The sequence below is a fragment of the Electrona antarctica genome (assembly GCF_951216825.1).
Source record: "Electrona antarctica genome assembly, chromosome: 11".
NCBI lineage: Eukaryota > Metazoa > Chordata > Actinopteri > Myctophiformes > Myctophidae > Electrona > Electrona antarctica.
This window is the reverse complement of record NC_136792.1, coordinates 44770943-44792817: the sequence shown is the minus strand read 5'-3', so window position 1 is coordinate 44792817 and position 21875 is coordinate 44770943. Positions and strand designations below refer to the sequence as shown.

Sequence of the window (21875 nt, the reverse complement as noted above, 5' to 3'; positions counted from 1 at the left end):
TGTTCAAAACCCAAATATTTGCATTACAACAATCACATTTCACATTTTATGATTTGAGAATTGACACACACACACACACACACACACACACACACACACACACACACACACACACACACACACACACACACACACACACACACACACACACACACACACACAATGCTGTTAATTTCACACCATAAACAGACAATGTACAGCAAAGCTGCAGCTTTAAGCCTAAAAGAATGACAAGCTGAAGCTACACCATGAGAAGAACACACTATTAGAATTAGACCAATGCAGTTATGTAGGATATTATGGGGGCCGCACAAACACAAAACACAAACACAACACAAACACAAAAAATGTTACAGGCTTTCAAGGTTTTTATGCCTCCGCCGGCAAGAGCTGTGGCCGGAGGCATTGTTTTGTTTTTGTTTTTTGTATTTCTTTACATGCACATTTGCGTGAGTGTTGTAAAGACATTTAGAATGCTGCATTGGTTTGGATTAATATTTAACATTCAAAACATTCATCATCACACTGTAGAATACCTTACCAGAACACCCCCAAAGATACTGTTGTTGCACTGAAATTAAATTCAAGTGACGTGTTTTAGAAACCATGACACTTACATTTAATCTTTTCACTTTCATTTGACCTGTTTTAGCCTCCTTGCTATTTAATCTAACATAACCTAATCGACATACGGTCAAATTCACACATCCAACATGGCTACTTATTTCAGGCTATTAGGTGGGGCCCTATCTTGAGTGCCTTACCCCTTATATCCCTAAACGTCTTTGACATTTTGAAAAACATTTTAAAATAATCTACAAGCTAACAACGTGTCGATAGATAGTTCAGGGATAAGGGCTAAGGAGGCCTGCAAGATGACTATGTTCATTCATTCCCCCAATAGGCAAGACATACAATATACAAAGAGGATTTAATTTCCCTTGATAGCACCGCAACCTATCAATCTGCTAGCCAGGAGACAGTAATGATGACATAGCAATGTACAGTAGGAGCCCTGAAACTCCTTATGGATTGGTTGGAAGGAGGGGGGCAGGGGTGCTGTGCGCTCTGCCAGGGAAGTGTGTGTGTGGGAGGGGTGGTTGCATTAACAAGATGCTGCTGTGAGGATCTGCCTCAAGCATAGAAAATGCCAACATTTATACAGTGTAACATCCAGTTTGTCTAGCTATTTATATTAGCTACTGTGTGAGCTGTGAACCTTAACATATGTCTCGCGTAGCCAGACAACTATTCCACAATCTCCAAATGCTATACACTGACACCAAGCTAGACAGGAACGCCCAAAAACGTCACATCCGGTTTTAGCCTGGGGTAAGAATTTTCTATGGCTGCCAATGCAACTTGGTCCAATCCTTAATCACATACGGACAAACATCTATGCCGATGCTATCTAACTTGCGGAGATAGCGTGCCTTGTCCACGGGCAACAGATCTTTCAACGTATGGCATTGCAAATACGTTTGATAATCGCTACTCTACTTTTGAAAATGCCGCAAATTGCAAATCACAACTTCCCCAGTGGGTGGGCGGAGTCACAGTTTGAGGCACTGATTACGCGCCGTGGTGTCAGTGTTTAGAGAGTCTGGAACTACACCTCCCAAAATCCGAATCCGGAAGTTGCCATTTCTGTAAACGAAAATATATTTTTAAAATGTCTTTAGAGCTTTTTTTTTAAATTATTTCCATTTCTGCTAAGCAGCACGCTAAACTGTATATATGCTTAGATGATTTCTATTTATATCAAGATACATTTGAGTGACTGTGAAGACAAAACGGAAGTGGGGAGGAGGCTTCACTTCCTCATAATCAGAGCTTCCGTGCCCCAGACTGTATGATGGAAGCATTATTTTGAAAATTGCGAGAGGCAACACTCTGGCCACGCGAGACTAACCTTAAGTCCTTGGCGTTGTATTCAAGTTAACATAGATATAGTGACACGCTAGATCCACAGATAACTCTTGGCTCAAGAAAAGGAACATACTAACTACATACTGTGACCTTTTAAACAGGGTCGGGGGGTTAAGAATGCTATTTCTGATTATGTAACATGTGAAAAGATTATGGAAATAGTAGTTCTGTTCTGTCTTTCAAAGTCGGTTTTAGAGTAAAACTCTGTACATTCAGCATATTCTAATTGCTAGGCTAATGGCTCTTTTGGCAAACTCCAAGAATGAGTATGCAAGTGAGCGTGGCCAGTATCTGAAAGCCTTTCTCTCTCTCTCTCTCTCTCTCTCTCTCTCTCTCTCTCTCTCTCTCTCTCTCTCTCTCTCTCTCTCTCTCTCTCTCTCTCTCTCTCTCTCTCTCTCTCTCTCTCTCTCTCTCTCTCTCTCTCTCTCTCTCTCTCTCATATATCAGTACATCTCTTTCTGGACGCTGTGCAGGCGAATGAGGTGACCTACTGTAGTGTGAGAAGAAGCCAATTCAAGGCCTACATACATCCGCAGAATCTGTCAGGTTTTTCAGCTGCCCTTGAGTGAGAAACTCTTTTACTTATTAGCTCTCTGAAGTAAAAAGAACCACCACTCATCTGCTGAAAAAACGTAAGTGAGGTGCTGGAGTCACAAAGAGATAATGAAAAAAATATAAAGGGAAGCTCTGCACACTCTGTGCACAATCAAAATATTTATTTTGCAAGCTTTTGGTCTGCGGACCTTCTTCAGGCAGCTGAATTACTAATTATTATTATTAGCTCTCTTAAATGCACAATTTAGGCCAATGTATCCATCCAATCCTGAAGGCAGAGGTATGATTGTTAACCCCAATAACCAGGCATTGAGCAGCTATAAATCAAATATTTTCTATAGAAAACAAAACAGAATGATGCAGCATTCTTTGTGACAATGCTTAGCATTAGCTAATGAGAGCCTGGCACTTGGCCTGGCTGTTATGTATCCCTGTACTATCTATCCCATTTATGTCAAGCATAATGGCCAACTTTGCAATAAAAGCTTATTAACTTGGAGCTGGAGCCAGTGATGTCTGAAGCGAGGCTTTAGGACAGTAAGTAATTCTACTTCAGAATGGTGTGTCTGTATAGTACAGTGGTTTTCAACCCTTTTCGTATCAAGGTTATTATGCTGCATTTGAGACACGGACCACCATGAGATCCAGGACTAAAAAGGATACGTTCGAAAACAAATGTATCAATAATTCCATGCTGTACTGATGTGGTAACAGGCAATAATTAAACTATATATATATTTTTTTGTTCTAATTATTTGTTCGACACCATTTTTGTGTTTATTGTCATGATTTGTCAGGAGCAGAGTCTATGGGAAAAATGAATGTGTGTGTGTGTGTGTGTGTGTGTGTGTGTGTGTGTGTGTGTGTGTGTGTGTGTGTGTGTGTGTGTGTGTGTGTGTGTGTGTGTGTGTGTGTGTGTGTGTGTGTGTGTGTGTGTGTGTGTGTGTGTGTGTGTGTGTGTGTGAGAGAGAGAGAGAGAGAGAGAGTATGACATTGAAACAGCGCTGTACGGTTAGTGGTTACCTCTGCTTTTGGATGCAGTCTTTAAGCTGTCCATTACCGACGGCTTAATGTCTTCCAGTAAGAATCGGCCCTCCAGTCCTGGGTAAAGAGACCTTAACACAGGGGAAAACATGTTTTAAACAATATTCATTGTTTTAAGCATTAGTGTTATTGTATGTTTCTTGATGCCAATCAAGTTTAACAGTTAAACATATGAGCTGTTAGCCAAATATGAGCCAGCCTCTTACACAAGCTGTACTTACAGGTCTAACGGCTGGGCTACACTGGGGAACCGTACAGCAGGCGGTGGCTGCACTGACAATTTGTCCACTCCGCGGGGAGTTCCATATTTACAGTTTGCTTTCCTCTGAAGGTGAGGCGTAGGGGCTGCGTAACCACCACGGACACGCAAAAAAATAGAGCAGCACACCCGCGCTCGGTGTAGCCGGGTTCCATTGATTATAGTGGCAGCGTACCATTGGTTCCATTGATTATAGAGCGTCGCAGTCCCGCCCCCTTGCATGACGACGCCAGGCCCAGGAAATGAATCCCAATGCATTTTTCCCATAGACATTTCAAAAAGTATTTATTTAAATACCTTTTAAGCGTCGTACGAAGCCAACTCGAGTCGTGACAAATCATGACAACACACACAATATTTTGGACCAAACAAATAATTACATAGAAGAAAAACAACCTTCCGTAACCTTCCGTTTTTTTCGACTTTCTAATTCTTTGTTTGGCCCGAAAAATGTTGTTGTCATGATTTGTCACGACAAGAGTTGGCTTTGTCTGCGGCGTAAACGTCTTTAAATAAATACTTTCTGAAATGTCTATGAGGAAAATGAACGGAGAATCATTTCCTGGGCCCTGGTAGGGGGTGGGACTGCGACGCTCTATAGTGGCAGTGTGCGTACGTAGCGTAACGGAGCAGAGCAATTCCGGGCCAATTCCGTCGCCAGTGTAACCCGGCCCTTAGAATTATATAAATATTGCAAAAACACTGAGTGCTATATCTTGCGCCACCCTGTACCCCTTACCCCTAAACGTATTTGCCATTTTTTACTATTTTTAAAAACATTTAAAAATAGTTAAAATAGCTGATCTAAAAGCTTACAACGTGTCGATGTAGATCGGCTAGTTCTTAAAATGTTCTTCAAGATAGTGAAATATAATATAAAATAAGGGTAAGGCGCGCCCAAGAGAGGGCCCTAAATCTGCTCTAAAAATGATGAGACTATACATAATTAATGTAACGCCTGTCTGTTACTGTGATAGATCTCTTTTTAGACAACCAAGACATGCATAATAGAAAATGGGCAGCATAGAATTACGTTTTTTTATACAGTATAACATTTTTCACTTTGTTTTATGCACCTGGGGTATTCTTCAGATGCGATATAAACCGCGTCCTTATCGCTGAGGGAGGACGAGAAGGCTGCGAACGTGCCGTCCTGCAGTGGGAGCAGCTCCAGGCCGATGAGGTCGGTGTAGCATTCGTCGCCGAGCACAAACTCCAGCAGCCGCAGCTTCTCCTGGGCGGAGCCTCTGTGTTTGGACTTCCTGACCACCTGCCGTACCAGCGCGGGGGTCAACTTCTTCACCTCGCCGGGTTCGGCCGCGTACGCGGCCATCACGCTGTCCACCGCAGCCGTCACTTTGGCCACCTGCGTGCACAGTGGTGGTGGTGTGGGGAGAAAAGAGTTAACTCACGTTTATTTGCTTAAACCATTTAGGCCTGACGTCGAAATTTCTATATCAGTGGTGCTCAATATTTCATGTCAAGGACCCCTTCGAGAGATGACTTCCGCACACCCGGTTTCATTTTATAGCAGGTGCGTATAGGTCCTGGCAGAACAGCAAAAGGTTTTAAAGAAGGAGGAGAGACCCGCACACCGCCACTTGCTGGTTCAAGAGGTTTATTTTGATAAGAGTCGTAGCAACGTTTCGGCCTTTCGGCCTTCTTCAGGCATGTCAAGGACCCCAAACATTATATGTAATTGGCCACCGACCCCCATCCCGAAATATGTTGTTCCAGGCACCCCCCAGAAGCAAAGATTTGAGTTAAAAACGTTCGCTCTCAAAGAATAATATATTCAAAGATTTGCACCACGTTTTCACAATTTTTCAAAAATAGAAGATCTACAAGCTATGAGCTTGTAGACCTGCTAAGTATAACATAATGCTTAAAACACCAAACGGGGTTTCCGTCCTGAATGGGTTAAGTAAATGTATCAATGCTGCAATGTAAGAGCTACTAGTGTTACAATAAAGTCAAAGTCCGGAATTCAAAATGTACTTGAGTAAAAGTGCGAAAGAATTGGCGTCAAAATGTACTTGAAGCACCAAAAGTAAAAGTACTCATTATGCAGAAATGTCCCATTTCAAGTTTTCAAATGTATACAACCTTTTGAAAATGTGATCTACAAGATCACAATTAGCCCTTCACTAAATCCCACCCCAAAAAGCGATTGTCCAATGCCAATCCAAATAGTTTAGCAACGGTTGCTATGCAGGTCAAGCTTTCTTCGCTGCCAACGTGCCTATTGGACAAGGATGGGTTGGGGAGGGACTTAGTGAAGGGCTAATTGAACTTTTTCAAATGGTCTAAATGTATAGGGCTGAAGTGGGTAATGTATGTTTTGTAATAACAATCAAAATCTATAAAGTAAGTAGTAACTAAAGTTTTCAAATAAGTGTAGTGGAGTAAAAGTACAATATTTGTCACTGAAATGTAGTAGTATTGGAAATCGCAAATGCTCAAGTAAAGTACAAATGCCTCAAAATTGTAACTTAAGTAAATGTACTTAGTTACCTTACACCTCTGCAATTTACAATTTTACAATTTAGGCATTTAGCAGACACTCTTAATCCAGAGCGATTTACAGTAAGCGAGAACAAAACATGGTAATACATCAAATACATAAAAATAGTAAAAACATATAAAGCTTATTAAGCTTCCACTGCACCTGCATTCCTGAGCTTTGGAGGTAGCTGATCACCGTCTCCGCGATGTCCTCGTCTGTGCCGTTCAACTCCGAGAACACGGACTCGTCCATCCGGATCCAGGTCTCGCTCAGGGAGTAGATGACTTGCTGCTGGAGCAGGTCCTCGAACAGAGGCTGGAGGATGGGCTTCCAGCGGGTCCTTACCCGCTCGGGGTCCGGCCAGGCGCCGTAGGTGCCTCCGGGCGAGAGCGGAAAATCCTGGTCCTTCTTGGTCTGGACCCTGCTGATGGCCTCAGTGATGAGGGTGAAGTAAGCCCTGGGGATGACCGTCACGATGAGCAGCTCGTTCCACAAGGCGGCCGGGTCCCTCCACTGGTCCACCTCCCGCCACTTGATGCTCCTGCGGTTGTCCGTCAGGCCGAAGAAGCCGCTGACGTGGACCGGGAGGCCGGTCAGGCTCTCCTCTCCGGGGGGGAGGGGAAGAAAGCAAAACGCTCGCCCTAAGAAATGCGACACGGCACCTTTGTCCTCGTCCGTGTCAATGAGGGTGAGAGGAAGGCCGATGCCGATGTTGGGGATGAACTTCAGGTCATCCGCCAGACTGTCCAGTTCGGTGCACATCCCTCTGCCCCCCACCCCGTTACACACCAGCCAGGTGGTCCTTTGGCTCTCCTTAGCCGCCTCGTCCTGGGTCTCAATGTTCACCTGGTAAGTGGCACACGTGACGGTGCTGCTGGGCACACCGTTGGTGTAGCTGTCGATGGCTTGGTCCAATGTCTTGAGCGAGGTGGGCCTCTCGAGCTTATCCTCGCTGTTCTCTGTCGCCGTAACCTGAAAGAGCATGCGTTCGGTGCCGTCCGACTCGCGCACGTGCAGGGAGACCTTCTGCACACTCTTGAGGAAAAGGAGCACGGTGTCTGCGTCGGCTTTGAACGACTCGAACAGCTCCAAGACCTTCTCTTTGTTGTAAATGTTGGCGCTCAGCTGCGAGGGCTTCGTGCGAAGGGGAAAGCGGAACAGTGTTCCGGGAAAGCTGCCATCCTTGATGGTTTTCTCAGAGCTTCCGAACATCCCGACGTAAGGACTGAACTGATCGTTGAGCTCTGTGATCTCCTTCATGTCTGTCTTCAGGTTCCAGCATTGGCCAGACTCGTGGACACCAAACAGGGTCTGATGAGGGTCCAGTATGCCAATCTGCTCTCCACTGAATATACTTGGAACATCTGAAACATTCAGGATGCAGACATTTGGAACAATAGATGAGCTCAAAACCACAGCATGAAAAACGAATTGCACACACTTAAGATTGTGTGACATAGTTGCTATCAATAAATCATGTTAGTATGATATTTAACCAATAACACAGAAATATTAAATAGTACAAAATGTACGTCTAAAAACGCAATAGTAAAGCCTTATGTGGGAAAAGATAAATACACTTTAATTGCTGGGCCCCCAGGCCGATATAACTTCATGTACGTATGTTTGTATCCTCAGTCTCTCACATCACCAAGAGGAATTCTGGACAATGACTGATTCATACACAGCTCAAATGAGGTCTTTACCATCCATTTCAATAGGCATTTTACTGTGACCCACTTATTCCCCACAGAACTCCATACAGGATGGCATTAATGTTGCTTCAATGACTGTAAAAAGATGCTGTGACAATCCAGAGGGTTCTAAATCGAATTACCAAAAACAATTACCATGAACTTTAACGCAGCAATATATTTGATAAGAGTCGAGGCCTGAACATAATATGTGCTAGTAGTAATTATAGTTATCAGTGAGACATAATGTATCAGTGAAAATTTCCCCTCCTTTTATATTAAGTTGTAATAATTCAGCCCGACACTAACCTCCTCCTAAGAATTATGAAGACTCAGGCGTGCGCATCTCTCGCTCTTTAAAATGCTTCTCACCCCAACACCCATGCTTTCCATTATGACACACAATGATTTATTTTCTAAGGTTTTAACACAATTGTTGTAACCCATTTTTTTCACCCAGTGACAATAGAGCACCAAAGTCCTGACGTCACTGCCCTCTTCTGTCAGTAGAGGGCACCAACACACAGGTTCATGTATTTTTTTATTTGCATTGAGATCCCCATAGGGCGATTTTAGGTCGCTTCATATAAGAACTGTGTTTGAAAAATAAACCGATCACCCCGGCCTTTTCACTCATATGTTAGAAACGAGTCAAACAACCCAGAGACTACATTTACGGGTATGCGTGTGGCTGCATCTCTCCGTCGCACAACAGAAACTGAATGTCAATTACGTTTATTTTTATTTTATTGATATTTAATGTTTCGTGGTTAGTACTTGGGGAGAGCAACAGACTCTCTCCTCAATGCATGAGGAGACCGAGCCGCTTCGTTTCACCTGACAGGGAGGAGTTTCCCCGGTTGGACGTAACACGTGGAAGGAACACGTTACGCTGGCCAGGGGGAGGCAGTTTTTAGAGACCAGGATTACTGCATGTTTTTTGTGAGGGTACCCTACCCTAGGGGTCATGGGGAGAACATGCAAACTCCACACAGAAAGGCCCTTTTGCCAACCCCACCCAGGGTATTGGCGCTGATGACGCGAAGGAGAGAACACGCCAGCGGGAATCGAACCCAAGACCTTCTAGCTGTGAGGCGAGAGCGCTACCGAACAGCACTTCTGCTAAATGGACACTATGACGATCTGCATCCATGCAAAAACAAATAACCAATACATATATGTGATCTACCTACCACTCAACTTGACATGTTAACAAAACTGGTAGTAGAATAGTTTTCTTTTTATTATATTTTTACATTGGATGGGGGAGAGTCAGGAAGGAATGTTGCAGGGCAGGAGAGATCGAGCTTAATATCAGCGTATTATCCTAATTCGCTGTATGTTAATCAGTATGGTCTGCATATCACACAATGCATCCTTGGAAGGTGCACCGTTTCACATAGGACCACACATTCTCTGGAGGAAAACTTCAGTACTGTAATTGGATTTCACTACTCGGGACAACCCTTACCTGTGATATGGTAGACAGAGTTGAAGCCAATCCCAAATCGTCCAACTTTCAGAGGATCTTCTCTCTTTCTGCTCCTTGCAATCTCCTGAATTCCATTCCAATCTTCAGTTGTGAAGACTGCATCGTTATACACATACAAGGCTGTACCTGCAATACAATTTCAGCACATAAAGAAATTGTATTAACCTTTTTTACTTCTACTGTATCTACAGTATTATAATACATAAGTAAGTAAGTCAGAGAGGCTTATTGTCGGTATCAGCCAGGGTGCGGGTAGCCTCGGAAACCCAGACGTTAAAAAAAAAAAAAAAAAAAAAGTCTGGGTCCGAGTCCACTTCAATTCGGCATAGAGTAGCGCAAACATCGCTCACTCTCTGCTGATTTCTGATCGTCTGCACCTTTGTTAAATTGACACACACGCACACATGTACACACACACTCCTCTCTCTCTCTGTCGCTCTAAGTAATTAGTCTCATGTCGCACAGCTGAGCATAGTTTCTCCCGGCGGATCCTGCCGGGAGCTGCCTATGCCATAAAAAGCATAGGTGAGTTCCAGGCTAGGGTGCGGGAGTCTATCCCCATTTCACAATGCGCTAGGAGGCTAGACCCCTGCGAGATGGATTGCTGAGATGGAGCGCAACACCTACAGTACCATCAGCTCCTTGAACCCATGACATTGCGGTCAAAAGGCCAGTGCTCTACCGACTGAGATACCCAGAGACACGTATAATACATATGTGTAGTCTATTGTACCTGTATAAACTTTACACAGCTTCCTTTAAATGTGTTTCACCGGAAGGAAAAATCTTGTCTATGGGGTTTTCTCTTGGCAATATCGGTAGAGGGCGCAGTGGAGTAACTAAAAGTATTTTTCTTCTAGTGAAAGCAAATCCCTTTCTGCCCAAAAAGTGCATGGTGGGGGGCTCAGAGTGCGTCCACTAGTTTGTATTACACTTTTTATTTTCGCTACAGACGGGAGGCTTGTCTGCATTTCATGCGAGCGCAGGAAGAGAAGAGTAACATATAGTAGAGTAACTAATGCAAAGCATTAGAGCTATTATATGGACCAGAGCTAATAGCGGATCTACAAGCTCTGCTAATTTCAGAAAATCTTTCAGAAGATCTTCTTTGGCACAAAATCAGTTTGGGGTTCATTGACATGAAACTGTCACTGCTTTAGGCTTTTGCTGCTCTTCATTGTAAATTAAGTAATAATAATAATAATAATAATAATAATAATAATAATAATAATAATAATAATAATAATAATAATAATAATAATATTAGGACGTGATTAAGAAGGACACACTACCTTGGTACTGAGTCATATTGGGCGACCACAGTGATTCCACTCCATACTCTGTCTCATCGTACAGAAACTTAACCTCTGTCGCTCCAGCATCCTCTGCATTCTGTATCAACTCCTTTACATGAAAACAAAAACAGCAACAAACATGCAACACACAATCGTCAAAGCAAGACTATGGTTATACTTTGATGTAGCGCTGGACAATATATATATATATATATATATATATATATATATATATATAGAATGTGAAATATATATGAAGGGAAATTAATGATAATTTGACACATAACAAATATTGACATTTGGTCCATGTTGCATTTTATTCATATTGGCAAGCACTACTTTTAACTTAAGTAACACATCATTGTGTATAATTATGTATTATTGTAAAAGAAAAAAAAGTGTATCATTAAACTAAAATGGTAGTTAGTTATTACCACATTTTCATATTAGAGATTTAATTTAATTGTACTATTGCTGCTTCTATTGGAGTGAGAAATGGTTACAATTACTTATAGTGACTGGCTTAGGATCAACAGGCCTGACATGATTTCAAGTTTCAAACCCCATGACTCTGCATTTCCTCTCGAGGATTGCCTTTGCCTAGGAGCATTTCTAAACATGGCTGCTCAATGAGCAGTGCTCATTAACACAATAACAGCTAAATAAACTTGTCTGAACTCTGAATCTCCTTGGAGACATCTATTGGCACACTATCTTCAATATAAAGGGCCAAAATGTAACAGACACGGAGTAAACGTTAATTACAGATTGAAGAGACTTTTTGCTGATTCTGAACCTAAATCCCATTGTTCTGATGTGAGATCATACTGTATAGTGGGAAGACAGCATGTCACTATCTCTTCTGTGTATTTGTCAGTGAAATGCGGAGGAGCCCAATTACAATCAAACATGTCGTTGTGACATATACATAGGGGTGCAGTGCTTAGTTTAGACAGTTTTTGGTTTAAGCACACCTATTTAACCTTAACCCATGTCTAACCAATGACTAGTCTAAACTAAGTATGCACCCCATACATAGGGTATTTATAATATATGATTTCCTCACCTCAGAACAACAATATAGGTTCAAGTGGTGAAAATGTCCCTGTAATAACCCATTTAGACCTAAGGCTGATTCAAAAAAAAAAAAAAAGCCTTATAAAACCTAACCTAATGTTTTCTGAAAACCTTCAAATTCTTATTAAAAAAATAATAAAAAATGATGTTGCTATATGAGACACAGAGCCCGATTAAGCAAGTCGAAAAACCCATGCGGTAATACAGATTTTGGCCTCGCTCTGCGCCTTTTCGTATTATGGAAGCCGTGGTGATATGGAATACCACGTTCCTGAATATTTTAGCATTGGGGGAGTGTCCATATGTTAATTATTTTCGCTTTGCGCTATTTGCTATTAAGCCCCTTGACCTAAAAACACTCCACCTGGGTCTGACCACCTCTTAAATGCAAAAAGCACTGTTTGATTTTACACTTGAGCGGCTCTGGAGTGGAGCGGCTCACTGCTGGAGTGTTGCCATGTCTGTTTATTATAAGCGGTTTCTTTTTCTGTAAAGTTGTCGAAAGCGCTTCTTACCATGCCCATAATTGTAATATGACATTGCCCACGCCTCCACCTCTTAAAAACTGTAATATGATATGTAATAAGATTTCACCTGCTTAATCGGGCCCACAGAGGTGTAGGAGACACAGAGGTAGCTTCCGGCAATGAAAGGTATAACAACGTATAGATTACACCACGTTTAAATGGGATCAAAATCAGTATAGAGCTAGACTAAATCCAAGACTTTTTGATTTAGCAAATAGACATTGCACTTACTTTCAAAATCTGTCCACCTTCGGGATACCTCCTGAGAATATCTTTTAGAAACTCGACCAGCGGTGGTGTCGTCTGTCCAAACCTCCCTGAAAAAATTAATGAGTGTAAACGTTTCTGCTACGTTTCTGCTACTGGTCCACTGTAGAAATATGTTCTAATGTGGTTTTATGCTTACCTCCCCCTCTAAGCCCTCTGCCCTCCAGGGTGAAGGATACTTCTGGGCTCCCAGTGGGCACCAGGGTCCCAATCTGCACACTGTCATCCAGCTAAAACACAGTGGGGTGGGTGGCAGGAGAGAACATCCTTTTAGTAACATGGCAGGGAATTTCACAATTAAACCTTTAGATAGATAGAGTTGTGATTCGAAAATAGAAATCAAAAGGTGTCAAAATATTTTAACATGATGGATTTCATTCTATTTTTCACTGATGTAATGTATTTTTTATTGATAATCTGTGTATGTATTGCATTGGAGCTGTTGAACAAAACATTTATCTATCTTATTCACTGGTGTCTCATTTATTTACTTCCCGGTATTCTATTTGATAGCATCCTGCCGTATTAAGGTAACAAACTGGTTATGTTTTGGTCAGAAAATAATACATGTATAAACTAAATGGTTTACTCAGTAAACCATTTATTGCCACCGCAGGTCAGGTCAGTTGGTTGGGTGGTCAGGTCCGGTAGTTTGGTAGTTTATACATGTATTATTTTCTGACCAAAACAGTAAACTTTACTGTCACATAAAATCACATAATATTGTCTTACGCTTTCCAACTGTGAGCTGCAATATGGTAGCAAAAGAGTAGCCTTGGAAATATCTTAAAAGATAAAACAAATGACCTTAGTAATAAACTCTTTTATAAGCTAACTAAGCATCTATCTTTCAATGGGAAAGTAGTGATGTTGCACTCACTCACTCACTCCCCACTTTAAGAACAAAAAAAAAAGAACAATTCCATTCCATCATCTGTCAGCCTGGCGGCCCTAGCTCTAGCCAAATCTTTGGGGCAGTGTTACTGCACAAGCATCAGCGTGACACTCAGTCGTGTGACTGAGCCCACACCGGACCTGATACTTGTGCTGCTGCAACGGCTGCTGTCCGTGGCTCTCCAGTCCAAGGTGAAAGCCTGCAGCATCGCGTCACTGCACTCAGCAGTTATGACACGTGAACATGCTGCCTAGCAGAAAGAGACCGGCACCTTACACAACCAATCGCTATCAGTGCTGCTCATCATTGTGTTGAAGAGCTGCCTGTTTTGAAAGACAACAGTTTCTGTCCCTGCAGGCAGCAAAGGAAAATGTATCTTGGATATTTTTGCAGTGCATTCCACAAACAAAGTAGCAAATCATATACAGTACATCATACAGTAATACTGTATACGTGAATGAATAGACGTAGCAAATCCAGCACACAAACATCATACCAAAAGACCAAAAGGAGACTGCAGGAGACTCTACTGCTTAAAGTTTTAAATTGGTTTAAGACTTTCCACAGACACAGAGTAAACCTGTTACTGCCTTTCAGTGTCCCATACATAAAGCAATACATTCCACAATTAAGTCTGGGTCTGGCACAGTGCCAGCTGCATCACTCTGCTGCACTCTATAACTGAATCAAAGTGGAACAAAGCTCCCAAAATATGTCATCATTACAGGCTCTGCTGGAGCAGGCTTAAAGTAACGAGCACTACGGAAATAGCCGATCCTTTACAATGGCCGTGTATTATCCTATGGATAATCTATCTATCTAAAGTATCTAATCTATCTGTCTATAAATGCACCGCGTATCTGTATGTCTGTACGTGTGTAATGCACGTAACTCGAGAACCGTTCGCCCCGGCTTTTAAAAAAAATCACACCCGTGTGAACTGAGTGGTGCAAGGTCTTATATAGCCTGATCAGCTGTGGTCTGACGTAATGTCTGACGTAATGAAATCACACCCGTGTGAACTGGGTGACCATAGCAACCATGCTCATTTTTTTGGTACGAACAGACAGACAGACAAACAGACAGACACGTAAACTAACAAAGCCAGTTGTAGGAGTGGTTTACACCACTCAAAAAGGCCTCTGCCCGGGATCTGTCCAGGGCCCCTGCCCAGTGTCCATATATGGAGCTGGCCTGTTCTGACATCACAAATATGTTCTGACATCTGCATAGACTCATATTTGGGCATGCCTGAATGCCTGAAAAAGAACTCCATATATGGGAATAAAACATATACTGGCCTGTTCTGACATCATAACACTTCATATTTGGGCATTGCCTGACACATAATTCCATATATGGGCATAAAGGGACACAGAGAGACAGATACAGAAATCTACATATATGGGCATAAAAGGGACAGCTGGTGGAACGGGTACTCTCTATATACGTATATATGGAATGAATTCTGTACTGGCTAACTATGCCCACACCTGCCAGTTGATTACTTACACACTCCACGGGCACCGCTCTAGTTATTCAAAATACACAAAGTAATATGTACAGTAAGTACTTTTACAATACAGTTGTACTGTACAATTCAACATTGTACTGTATAGACAATTGGTTAAATAATAACACAGTAACAGTTTAGTTACTGGGTGTGTACTTATCATCATTATTAGTAAAAAGTGTTCATATATTGATATAGGAGTAATATACAGTTATTTATATTAAGTTAACACAACTGTATATTAATATATTAGATTACTATAGGCCTACTGTACAATGTATATAGTTGTAAAGTGATACTGATAATGTATTTGCCTGAGAACTTCTTAAATCTCAACTCCCATCTGATAGCCAAGGGATTCCCCTTGGGCTGTGGAAGGTTTCCTCCTGAGCTGTAGGCCAGGGTTCCCCAATTAATTTATCTTTTCATTAATTAATTAAAAATTGTTCTCAACCAGTGTTCCGGGGACCACCAGTGGTCCTTGAGGGGGTGCCCAGTTTGACATGCATAGGCTACTGACCCCCATTTAATGCCATTTATATCTGGGACACCCCCCCAAAACAAAACAAAAAACTTTATTTTATTTTTTATTTAAAAAAACAAAATCTTCCAGGGGCCACAAGGGGGCGCTCTGCGGGCCGCAAATGGCCCGCGGGCCGCCTATTGGGGAACCCTGCTGTAGGCTAATGTAGTTGTAGATGTCTGAGTGAGGTGTTCCTCTCTGGGCTGTTCCAGATCAAGTACCACTAATTTGCGGGGTGCTGTTCACATCTAATTTCTGCATGTGACATCAGGGAGGTGGGGCTGCATGGCAGTAATCGTCACCTGCTCCTGTCCCTCAGCAAAGGCCAGAGAGGTCCTCTCTGGGCCATGGTTACAAGGGACATTACAAAGTAAACAAACTGGACAGCCTGGATAAACATCCAGCTCAAGTTATAATAATAATTGTATTTATAGATTGTATTGCCTTGATTGTATTGCCCATTTCAAAATTATTAACAGGCTGTAGAGATTTGTACTGATAACTTGGTACAAACAATTTAGTATATTATTGCAAAATACCTGTGGGCATAACAGCATTTACGTATATAAGCTGTTCTTAAACTAATGCTCATACAGTATGAACAATAAAAAAGCTAATATTATATTCTGGCATTATCTTTACTGTTCATATTCTGAGCGTGCAGAGTAAGCAAGCACTCAAACGGCAAAACTGCATAGTCATGTTTCCAAGAAGATGAAGAAGACCAATTGAATGTATGCCATTAACAGTGAGACTGTGGTCAATAACGACAAATAGCCGATCTACAAGCTCACAACGCGTCGCAGTGCGACGCGTTGTGAGCTTGTAGATCGGCTATTTGAACAAACAACGACCACTAAACAAAACCAGGATTGTTCTGTATTCATCCAACACATACTGATCTGTGTTTCAAAATTGCCATGTGATCCGTTCTAGACCGGATGGTAAAATAAAAATAAATAAAAATAAAAATAAACGTTTGTGGTTTCAGGCTTTTTCGGCTTGGCTTTGTTTTGGAACCCCGGTTTGTTTTTAGTCTCGCCAGTCGCTGCGAGTTGGAATAAAAGATGGATATACCAAACAAACTATTCCAAGAAGCACTTGAAGAAACGTGTTGGATTCATACCACGCATCAAGGCTTTTATTGGGTAGGCCCTAAAATTAATGATGCCCTTGATCACGGGGGATTTTGGGTACTTCTGATTGCGGTTTGTGGTTTCCTGCCTAATGACTACAAACCAGTGACTACGGTAAGTTACCATCCTCTCCCGACAGGATCATGAACCCGAAAATGGTATGCCTCCTAGGCTAGCCCTAAAGCAGTATGCCATCAGCAAGCTGAGTCAACGCAGAACAGTTGGGCAACAACTGTTCTTTTCAAGATGCACACTCCCAGGCAGCTGTCCTGAAGACCTGAAAGACAGCTACCCCCAGCTCACATCCCAGGTTGAACCAACAACCAGAGGTTACCACCGAAGCTAATCTCGCAAACTACCTCCCAATCAATCACACAATCAGCAACAAACTTTTTGTGCACACATGCCAGTAGTGCATTTCTGCCTAGATTTTCAGCCATTTTAAAGGTTATTTTCCTCAGTTCACCTCCTACAGATTTGATCCTACACTCACATAAATTGCTACCCATGAGTGCCAAACATTTCCCAAACATTTGTTTGGGAAACATGATTTAATAACCATTAACCAATATTCACCAAATTAGGCACACGTGATCTCAGGAGTACAATGAGTTCAACTGCATCTCTGTACTCTGTATTATAGGCTGACAGCTTTTTATGCTCCAACATTACAGCACCATCATCTAAAAACACAATATCGACACATAAGGTCATGCCTAGTACAGTTGACCCAATATGGTACATCATCCCTGCAATCTCACATTCTGCCAACCGGCCTGGTGGAGATTTGCACTTTTCTAGTATTTTTGAGTGGTGCAACTATGAGTACCAGTAGGGGCAAAAGTGGCGCTGTTGTGACAAAAACAGAGAGAGAGAGATAGTGCTGCACTGTTGCCTGCTAATGAGAGAGAGGGGGGGGGGGGCAGGGGGAGAGGGGAGTTGCACCACTCAGTTCACACGGGTGTGATTTTTTTAGCTGTATTCAGCTGTTGCTCTTATCCAAAGTGATTACATCAACAAGTGTTATACAAGTACTATAAACCATCAAATTAATAACTACTCCAAAAGTCTATAAAATAATAATTAAGCACGTCAGTGAGTAAAATACATAAATAACAAAATATATGTAAATTGTGACTACAGGAAAAGACACAGATAAACTTCTGTCACAAATGAAAACACAGCAGTATTCCACAGGAACACAGGATTGCTAAATGTGGGAGCAGGCCTCCACTTTTCTTTAGGTCTCCAGTATCGGTGCTGTGGCTATATGACATGAATTTCAAATACTTTGGCCCATTTCCTTTCAGTGGCACTTATTTACCATTAAAGGGATACAGAGTATTACACACAGTAAGTGGCTCCATTTATCTTAGTTTGGAGAAAATAGGGTCAGAGTGACAGAATGACTACTTAAAAAAAAAGAACAGGCCACAATCAAGGATCGCCCATAAATAACCATGAAGAAGTAATCACATTACTAACTTTACTATAGCCTATACAAAGCTTTGGGAAAGGGACACGACTTGAAACCATGTCATGAGTTTAACTTTAGAACCTGCCAACAAATGCCATCAATGGGTCAGATTTACTCTGTACTGGGCAGAGGTACAATCCCCACAGTAATTTGGCAAGTTACAAACACCCACATGCCCTGGATTTTATTAGGTCAGACAAAGAGCTACAATGTAAAAACGGTGGTAATTTCAAGTTTATTCGTCTTCATGCATTGTAACATTATCAAAGCTGTAAGCTGCATTTGTGTGATATTTTTGACAGTCACTCACAGCCTGAAATTAATGTGCGCTTTATGAAGGTTTTATTGACACAGTCAAACGCTAACATCCTTTGTGCACATGCCGCCTGTCACTGGCATGTCCCTCCCTCTTTCAAAAGTGTCTAAAAATCCGTCCCAACTTTAGCTTAAACAGCTTGCCACCTCCTTCATTCTTAAAATCTTTTTGTAAAATATAACTGCATTTTGGCTGAATAGTCATTACAACAACCATCTGTAATGACTGTTTGTTACATAATTGAAGATTAATATGTCATGTCAAATGTATTTTAACTCACTTGACATGACTAACTAAAGAGATGAGAAGAGATGGGGAGTCAGGGGAAAGTGCCACAGTGGAGGGGAGAGCTGGCTTGTCTTGAAACACAATGGCTTGTTTTCATTCCCCTTGTTTATTGGTATCACACAATGGAATTTTACTGTCTGTCCAATGTCAGGAAACAGTAAACAACAAGACATGGGTCCCCCAAGTAGAAAGCAGAAGACAGTAGTGCACTCATGCACTGGCCATAACACAGCGAATAGTGTTGCCTCTCAGTAATCAAATAAATCCTAAACAATGCATTCGTGGAGATGGGCTTGCGTTGCTTTCTGATGCGGTCAGGACATTCTATGCAACATGGAAATGTTCCATTGCTTTTGCTTAACTATAAGACAGACGGAGGGACGGACAGACAGACAGACAGATAAATACTGAACAGCCAGATTGATTAAAAAAGAAAAAAAAGATTGACAGAGGGACAAAATAGATAATACACCAAATATTTCTCCTTTTAACACCATGGAGGCCCAGGGCGGAGATCTCCGTCAAGTTCAAGTTCATGGTCAAGTGCCCACCCACGGCAGAGATTGATAAATAGGACGGAGATTCATGATATCAAAACCGATCGCATCGCTCCACAGCCTAGGAGCGCTTGTTGCCCAATCCTCGATGACGCGCAAGAGTGACACGTCATCGAAAATGTTCCCTGCCTGTTTAGCTGGCAACACAAGCAAGGTGTTAACAGTATCCTATCACACTTACCACTCTCCCATTGTGAGCCAGGTGCTGTTCTCTGACAGGGAGGTCAGTCTCCTCGTAGATAAGATGCTTGATGTCTCCGACAGCTGTGGAGTGAGGAAGCTGGTAGGACCTGGGCCCAATGTAGTCGTGACGAACTGTCACCCATGGTGACCTGAGAAATGCACGCACGCACACAGATGTATGCACGCACACACACACACACACACACACACACACACACACACACACACACACACACACACACACATTGAATCGGATAGCTATTTAACACTTATTTTAACAAAAAGATATCACTTCATTCCTTAAATCCTTCACAACACTTCAGACCCGTCTGATTGAGTGGCACTGTACTGTACTGTACTGTACTGTACTGTACTTGTACTGTACTGTACTGTACTGTACTGTACTGTACTGTACTGTATACTGTACTGTACTGTACTGTACTGTACTGTACTCCTCCCTGGCCTCTGTGTGTGTTTGTGTGTGTGTGTGTGTGTGTGTGTGTGCGTGCGTGCGTGCGTGCGTGCGTGCGTGCGTGCGTGCGTGCGTGCGTGCGCTACTGGCCACTTTAGGTGTTGCAGCTAAGTACACATACATACACATTATGTACGTACGGTCTGTACATTATGTACAGACATAGCTCCGCATAGGAGTGGCTAGCACCACTCAAAAACAATAACATGAATAGAATGCCTGTTCTGATATGCAAGTGTTGATCTTTTAACGGAGAGCTAATTAAATAGGCTAAACACAACCAGACTAACATATCTTGGCTAGGGCTCTAGTTGTTATAGGAAGCAGAACAGTCTTATGATGAAGTCATTATTGATTATGTTTTGGGTAATGAAGAAACCTGAGATGTGCATTTGAATCAGATTTCTCTTTTATTGACTTATTTGTGGATTTTAGCTAGGTAGCTCTAGTATATATTATATATAACAGTATACTATTCAAATAATATGTTATATTAATGTGTTTTGAAAAGTGGCTCCTATAAATATATTGCAGATGGCCTATAGCCTTTTCCTGATGATAATAATAAATATGGTCTCTAGGAAATGGGTTCACCTGCTATTTCGAGGAGCATCTTGTTTTACTTGTGTTTTTCACATTTAGCAAGTCAAGTAAAGATAAACATGTTGACATTAAAAGTGAAAAGGTTTGCTTATACAGCAGGCCACTTGAAGACCACATCATCCACAGTGTACTTATCTCCAGTGTGTGGTACCGTATCGTATCAACAAAGAAATGATCCTCACACAGACACCATGCATTACAGGAGACATATGACTATCACACCGCATACAGTCAAGCTAGAAAAGAAGCCAGTGCATGTTCTCTAAAATCATGGTGTTATTGAGGAAAACATGATGTAATTTATTCTGCGGTGTGTTACTTTTTTTTCCTTTCAATCATGCCCTGTATGCGATATTTCTTAGGCGATTAAATCATCAATACTTTTAGGGCATATCAAATAAAGATAGGCTAAAGGTGTTTGTGTTGTTATAACTAATTTCAGTCTTATAATAACAGACGTAGAAAATGTTATTGGACTTGGTCATTCATTTATGACTTTAATAGGACCATATTACATAGCCAAATTACATGATACTGTACTACTGCCAAATAAAAGTTGTGTTTCGCAGTGAACCGGTAACGGTAACTAAACTTACCATGGGCGTGGAGGACAGTTCTCCATCTCTTGTGAGCTGCTGGGTTGTCGCCGCTATGTGTCCTGGAGGTTCACATGCATCTCCTCCTGCCCTGAGAACAGCCAAACTCCGCCCGGACAACCACTAGTCGCAAACACAAAACAATACGACGTGAATTAGGTTATTTCTCAAAACACCTGCCTCTGCACGATCTGTAGGCCTACAATTAACATAATAACAACATAATAGCCTATAGACTGTGTTACGGCTACACAGATAACACAATTATGTTTCAAATCGGTTTCCACGCGAGCGTATTTTCCCCGTTATTCAGCCTTTTCGAGACCGTTATATACTCACTTGTTTCCCTGCCCGGTCCACCGCGGTTCTTCACGTCGCTATGATGCATTTCAGAAAATAATAAGCTAACTACCGTGTTTCTGGAGCAGGCAAACAATAGCGGGGCAACAACATCGTTACTTCCTTTCCATCCACATAGTAATTCCTTCAAAGGCGCTGTTCTAATAATGTATCCATTGCATGTGATGATAGCTGGCTGCGGCTGTTGCCTGTTTGGCTTAGTAGTCGCTGGTGTGAAGCTGCCAGCTGAACGCTGGTACTTGTAGTCACCAGGCAGCAGGCAGCACACTAATGGGATTGGGGCGCTGACTGACACATTGCAGTGCCAGTCA

General features: G+C 42.0%; 1 protein-coding gene across 1 annotated transcript in view; it reads right to left on the bottom strand.

The window, feature by feature from the left end:
* sacs (sacsin molecular chaperone) overlaps window positions 1-21674 on the bottom strand; it is a 35373-nt gene extending 13699 nt beyond the window's left edge. Inside the window, exons 1-11 of the mRNA XM_079514818.1 lie at window positions 21544-21674; window positions 21205-21327; window positions 19532-19682; window positions 12785-12875; window positions 12610-12695; window positions 10772-10883; window positions 9459-9605; window positions 6456-7657; window positions 4864-5153; window positions 3508-3599; window positions 542-571 (exon numbers count right to left, since the gene is read on the bottom strand). Coding sequence (XP_079370944.1) covers window positions 542-571; window positions 3508-3599; window positions 4864-5153; window positions 6456-7657; window positions 9459-9605; window positions 10772-10883; window positions 12610-12695; window positions 12785-12875; window positions 19532-19682; window positions 21205-21230 — 2227 coding nt within the window. The 5' untranslated portion in view covers window positions 21231-21327; window positions 21544-21674. The remainder of the gene's footprint in view (window positions 1-541; window positions 572-3507; window positions 3600-4863; window positions 5154-6455; window positions 7658-9458; window positions 9606-10771; window positions 10884-12609; window positions 12696-12784; window positions 12876-19531; window positions 19683-21204; window positions 21328-21543) is intronic.
* Window positions 21675-21875: the final 201 nt, after the last annotated feature.